At 39.5% G+C, this 6,696-nt stretch overlaps 1 protein-coding gene across 1 annotated transcript; it reads right to left on the bottom strand.

The window, feature by feature from the left end:
• Positions 1-3,399: 3,399 nt before the first annotated feature.
• uqcrh (ubiquinol-cytochrome c reductase hinge protein) lies at positions 3,400-6,496 on the bottom strand. The gene is made up of 4 exons (XM_080877445.1): positions 6,331-6,496; positions 6,002-6,028; positions 5,500-5,661; positions 3,400-3,627 (listed from the first exon to the last, which is right to left on the bottom strand). Exons 1-4 carry the CDS (start codon positions 6,370-6,372, stop codon positions 3,595-3,597), a joined length of 264 nt encoding a protein of 87 aa, XP_080733571.1. The 5' UTR covers positions 6,373-6,496; the 3' UTR covers positions 3,400-3,594.
• Between the last annotated feature and the right edge of the window lie 200 nt (positions 6,497-6,696).

The following is a 6,696-nucleotide window of genomic DNA, read 5'->3' as shown; positions in this document are numbered from 1 at the left end:
AAAGTGGTACAGTTAGAAGAACGACACGCTCAACAGCTGGCCACCATTCCAATCCACATCTGCCCCAATCAGCTGAAGCCAGGCCACCTAGTGTATATTCAGTTACAGCTTTTTATAGACCGTGGCTTTAAAGTTTTATTGTCGGGTCGCCAATGCAAAAACCAGGGGGGAGAATGTGACAGGTGAGACCTGGAGACTTGGGACCACCCCTGGTGGGCGGAGCTGGTCTTCGCTCCTTTCATAAGCGCAGGTGTGGGCAATTGGGTATTCCTTTGCAAACCTGAAGCTGCGAGTGCTTGGTCCGAGTTGGGCATGTTGGTGTTTCTTAACTATGAAAGTCTGATACGCGTCCTCCCCTAAACTTCTGTTAGAACGGTAGGTTACACAAAAATGTACCACTTGAGCTCTGGCTGTTGGCAGAGGTTTACAGTTATTTGCACCCTTGTAGGTGGGAAACATTGCTCCCGTGAGAACGGTATAGTGGACTTCATCGCCACTGACCCACATTTATTAGGGTGTGACACGAACTTGCGGACAGGTAACAAAACCAATTTAGTGGAGGAATATTCCTGTGTTTTATTGTCCAGCTAGTGATCTCCTGCCTTTTATTCACAGAGTACCGAGCTGCTGCTTTGCCAGGTGGATCTCTGGCTGCGGGCAAAGGACCCGACACATCAGTGTGTTTTAATTTGTTTTAAACTGGTGTAAGCCGACAGACTGACTGCTGTGGCTGTCGATGGTTTTGGTTTTTTTTGTTTTACTTTTTCTGTATCAGTAGGCACCACAGATATTGATTCGCAGGCGGTGAAGGCGCTGCAGGGAAAACAAATCCTTTTTTTTGCCTCCCCGCTTTTGCATGCACAGCGGGGGGCCCGAGTGAAGACGGCACCGAAGATTTGCCTTTTTTTTTCTATAGTGTTTTACCCATTTGGGGTCATGTGTGAGTTGCCGTCCATTTTTAACCTGTGTGCTATGTCGATTTGTTTTTAAACTGTTCCCCGCAGCGCTTGTCCTGTCTCACGGGCAATCGTACAGTTTTATCGTTGTTAATAAGGTAACGTTTTTAATTGTTTTTAGGTGCTGCTGTTACACTGTTTCTTTTATTTTGTATTAAAAATTAAACTCTTTTAAACTGACTGTGCGCCTACGGCTCTGTCCTATTTTAAATAGGTACCTACCACGGACCACATAAGGGAGGATTCAGGGTCACCTGGTCCAGCCCTAACTATATGCTTTAGCAAAAAGGAAAGTTTGAAGCGTAATCTTAAAAGTAGAGAGAGTGTCTATTCCCGAATCCAAACTGAAAGCTGGTTCCACAGAAGAGGGGCCTGAAAACTGAAGGCTCTGCCTCCCATTCTACTTTTAAATACTCTAGGAACAACAAGTAGGCCTGCAGCGTGAGAGCAAAGTGCTCTAATAGGGTGATATGGTACTACAAGGTCATTAAGATAAGATGGGGCCTGATTATTTAAGACCTTGTATGTGAGGAGCAGGATTTTGAATTCTGGATTTAACAGGAAGCCAAAACAGGAGAAATCTGCTCTCTTTCTAGTCCCTGTCAGGACTCTTGCTGCAGCATTTTGGATCAGCTGAAGGCTTTTCAGTGAGTTTTTTGGACATCCTGATAATAATGAATTACAGTAGTCCAGCCTGGAAGTAATAAATGCATGAACTAGTTTTTCAGCGTCACTCTGAGACAGGATATTTCTAACTTTAGAGATGTTGCGCAAATGGAAGAACGCAGTCTTACATATTTGTTTAATATGTGCGTTGAAGGACATGTCCTGGTCAAAAATGACTCCAAGGTTCCTCACAGTGTTACTGGAGGCCAAGGTAATGCCATCCAGAGTAAGAATCTGCTTAGATACCATATTTCTAAGATTTTCATGGCCGAGTACAACAACCTCAGTTTGATCTGAATTAAGAAGCAGAAAGTTAGCAGCCATCCAGGTCTTTATGTCTTTAAGACATTCCTGCAGTTTAACTCATTGGTGTGTGTTATCTGGCTTCATGGACAGATAGAGCTGGGTGTCATCTGCATAGCAGTGTAAATGTATGCTATGTCTTCTAATGATGCTGCCTAAGGGAAGCATGTATAATGTAAACAGAATTGGTCCTAGCACTGAACCCTGTGGAACTCCATAATTAACCTCAGTGTGTGAAGAGGACTCTCCATTTACATGCACAAACTGGAGTCTATTAGATAGATATGATACAAACCACTGCAGTGCAGTACCTGTAATACCTACAGCATGTTCTAATCGCTCTAATCGATTATAGTCAACAGTATCAAACGCTGCACTGAGGTCTAGCAGGACAAGCACAGAGATGAGTCCACTGTCAGAGGCCATAAGAAGATCATTTGTAACCTTCACTAAAGCTGTTTCTGTGCTGTGATGAGCTCTGAAACCTGACTGAAACTCTTCCAATAAACCATTCCTCTGCAGATGATCTGTTAGCTGTTTGACAACTACTCTTTCAAGGATGTTTGATATAAAGGAAGGTTGGAGATTGGCCTATAATTAGCTAAGACTGCTGGGTCTAGAGATGCTTTTTAAGTGAAGGTTTAATCATTAACCTTTACTGTACTGTAGATTCATTACATTTTTTACCAGGATTTTGATGATATAACAATACAGAAGCTCAGACATTCAAAGGCAATGCAGATAAAGTTACTGCAATAGTTTGAAAAAAAAGAGAAAAAAAAAAAAAGAGACCTGGAGAAGAGGAAAAAAAAAAAAAAAAGTGATTTCTTTGCTTCTGGGGTTGACTTCTCCTTGATTTTGTCTAACTGGTGGAGAATACAGCAGCAAGTACTTGTGCTCTCAAAAGTGGTATGAATGGCATGGAGCTGCGGCGGTGTTCTGAGAATCCATCCTACCTGACAAACAATCCTACCCGTTGTTTCTACGCATGCGCACAACACGAAATTCAGTGGCGAACCGTCATACCTATGCAAATATAAGCTACTAACGTAAAATTAAGTGGCAAACCATCCTACCTTTGTGAATGTGACCTACAAGCATACTTTAACGGCTAAAATTTAGTGGCAACCCGTCCTGGCTTTATAATTATAAGCTACAAGCATACTCTGATGGGCAAAGTTCAGTGGCAAACCGTCATACCTACTGACAGCAGAAATGTGCATAAACTACTTACAGCAGGACGTTTTGCCAAAGTAGGACGTTTTGTCAGAACAGCGGCACCACTGTTTGTGTAAAACAGAACTGATGTGGCCATCATAGTTGGGATATCAGTAGTTGACTTGTTGGCGGAGCTGGCTTGCTGAAAGAACATTTCAGCAAGTATTTACCAGTGACTGTAGAAAAGCAGAGATTTTATCATATTGTAAAAAAATATATATTTAAAAAAAAAAAAAAATCACCATGGGGCAGATGGTAAGATGTTTAAGTCATCATCTTTAATGAAATGTTGACTCAGACATGTTAAATACTTTTTTACATAAGCAGATAATGTATACACTTCAAGTTACAACATACAGTAGATCCACAAATGGATGTATTTTACTCCAAGTTCTTCTTACGATACAATATGTGAAGAAAGCCATTAGCCAGTGGTCAGTTACTGAGAGCTTCATTTGACAGAATGGAACAATTTATGTGCCACCTGTAGAGAAGACATACAACAAATAATTCATCAGTGCAAACAAACAACACAGACATTTCATATCACTTAAGTTACTGCTCTTACATGTAGGCCATACAAATGGATAGTTTCTTGTATATGTTGCTCTTATGTTGGCAACTGCCAGATAAAGGTGTGTCATATTGCCATGGTAAGCTAAAGTTAACTTCATGTATGAGGGACTGCAGCTTTGCTTGCAAATGTTGAGTAAAAATGTAATGATGATTATCTCTATGATTTCTGATAAAAATCTCCCTTCAGTCACATTTATCTAAGCCTTCAGGAGATCAAAAATGTCTTCAAGAGTAAAAGCAGTCCTACTTTACACATCATAATACCACTCACTTTCAGGTTTGCACTCATACAGAGCAAAACATGGAGCTCAGTCATAAAACCGAAGGCCAGGTCTATTTATTAGTTTAGTTTATTATCACAATCCAGATTGCTCAATCAACTACAATTGGTTATAGATCAACTTGAAACTGGAGAACAGCAGTTCTTGAGACAGACAGTGGAGGTGGAAACACTGTCTAAAGATTTAAAAATTCCTCCAAGAGCATTCTTAAAGTAACAACAACTTTGGGGGTTGTTATTTATTTTCTATTAAATAATAAGACAGCCTAAGCAGCTATTAGCATTTATTATGATAAAAGAACAGTTTTTACAATTCTAACAAACTTCAAAGTCAAACTTAGGTATGCCCACCTTTATTATTCAACACAGCCTGAACTCTGTTAGGCAAGGTTTTCTATAATTTCTTTAAGTAACTTTTAATAACTCCCAATACTTACTGAAAGGGCTTTGAGAACTACTGCTCAAAATCACTTGAAAGATTCTGACACCCTCACTTTGATTTTTCAGACTCCTGAACACTCAGTGACTGGACTGACACACACACACACACACACACACACACACACACACACACACACCAGACTTAAAAACAGTTTTTACCAAGCCATACGACACATCAACCACAACACTTAAACACACAACACAGCACTCAGAAGCTACCCTGCAGCTTCACAAGTACTCTGTTTAAACTGCACTGGTCACTTCACTTTATTGTTATTGATATTTATATTTAAAAGTGCAATACTGTAATTTTCTGCTGCTCATTCCTGTGCAATATCCCATCTGCCCTCCCGTCATATTTCTTTTCAAGATTTTCTTATTTAATCACTAGTGTACATATATTTATAGATACATATATATTTAGTCATCTTTTCTCTTTTACCATGTCTCTCTAATATTTTGCTCCTTACTATTTTTTTTATTATTTTATTATATTTTCTCCTACTGTATCATGCTACTGAGTGACTGCTGCTCATCAAACACATTTCATTGCAATGTTGACCCTGTGCTAACTTGCATATGACAAATAAAACCGAAAACAGAACACACACACACACACACACACACACACACACACACACACACACACTCTATATCAAGCACTTATCTGCAAAATCTCATACACACATGCCTTTTTTAAGTTACTGTTTGTAAAATGCTCAGTCTTTTAGCACAACCCACTGTCATTGTTGCACTTTTCTATTGCACCGTTTTTGTTTTGTTTTCTTTATTTTGCAATTTTTGTACACTTGCACTTTATGTAGTCCTCTGTTGATTGTCTGTTATATGTTATACATAGCACCATGGTCTTGGAGGAATGCTGTCTCACTTCACTGTGTACTGTACCACAGCACATGGTTGACGTGACAATAAAGCCACTTGACATCGACTCTTTGAAAACAAAACATAAAGAAACGAGGGACTGAGAACACCTGCTCTTTTGTCAGTGTTTTTTTTTTAGTCTTTCTGTCTGGTACAGCTGCCTAACGGCACACTTACACAATGGTCTCGAGCATGTAGGAAGTCAAACAGCTCCTCGGTACAGTCCTCCTCCGTTGAAGACCGGGAGCCAACTCTGGTCTCACATTGCTCCAGACGTTCCCAGGTGTGAATGCAGTGTTCTGTCTCCGCACACTTCTGCCGCAGTGATTCAATAGGATCCTGAAGGAGAAAGTTTAACACTCAAAGCAACTGGCTTTCAATAAGAGACACATATGCCAGTGTCAGTGTCCAAATGAGTGCAATGCCATATAGCTGAGGAAAAAAGGAAAGTCCATTTGGAAAGAAAAAAAAATCCATGAAGTGGGTGGTTTGTTTTTGTTTTCTTTTTATATACGGGAAAACTGCCACACATTTTTTTCAAATATCAAATGACAAAGTAAATTATCACTTTTTGTTTTTTTAAATTGGTTTTGTTCAGTAAAGACCAAAATAAAACCATCAGTCATAATGGGATATATTAACATACTTTGATTCTGTTAAGGTTATTTAATTAACATACCACCATCTCTTCCTCTTCTTCCTCCTCCTGAAATACACAAGACCAAATTAATAACACCAATAAACTACCACCCTCGAGAAATTGTTATCAATTGCTTTTGTATCGATTCATCTTCACCAGTTAGTCCGTCATTATTATCACTGACTGCGACTTGATTCTACTGCGTTAATTAACCTTTAATCTTATTCTGAACAGAGATGTATAGAGAGGTTGGCTAATGCTAATGTCAACTAAGGATGCATCGTAGTTAGCCTCGGTGTATTAGCCTATAAGCTGAACGTCAAACGTCACTAGCTTACGAAATCGTATCTGTAACAAATACTAAGAACCTCTGGTTCTCCGTTCGTGATCCTTTTCTCCTCGAAAACCATGATCTGGTCTTATCCTTGAATCAGCTAGCTGTCAAATCTCAGATATTGGAGGACACACCAGGTCATACGAGCTAATAAGCTAACGAAGGCAAACACTTCCGGTTGCTTAACTTTCAAAATCAAACTGCTCTTCGATCATTGCCTGAACTTGGAACAGAACTTGGAATCCTTTTTTTTGCTCGATACGCAAACATGCCAAAGTTTCGCCTCGACTCACAGACGTTTTACATTGAAAGTTCCAAGTATTTATTTAAATGACATATGTTTTATTTTGAAGTTAATCATCTACTTCCCCCGAGGGTAGGATATCCGAGTTTTATCAGT

This window comes from Rhamphochromis sp. 'chilingali' (assembly GCF_963969265.1).
Source record: "Rhamphochromis sp. 'chilingali' genome assembly, chromosome: 3".
NCBI lineage: Eukaryota > Metazoa > Chordata > Actinopteri > Cichliformes > Cichlidae > Rhamphochromis > Rhamphochromis sp. 'chilingali'.
Note: the sequence above shows the minus strand (reverse complement) of the source record. Positions and strands in the feature narration are given on the sequence as shown.

Excerpts from the sequence above, each read along its gene's own strand:
- uqcrh (XM_080877445.1), bottom strand. The coding sequence starts at position 6,372 with ATGGTTTTCGAGGAGAAAAGGATCACGAACGGAGAACCAGAG. Across the intron at positions 6,029-6,330 it reads TCACGAACGGAGAACCAGAG|GAGGAGGAAGAAGAGGAAGA; the intron begins GTTCTTAGTATT and ends TGTGTATTTCAG. Across the intron at positions 5,662-6,001 it reads AAGAAGAGGAAGAGATGGTG|GATCCTATTGAATCACTGCG; the intron begins GTATGTTAATTA and ends TTTCTCCTTCAG.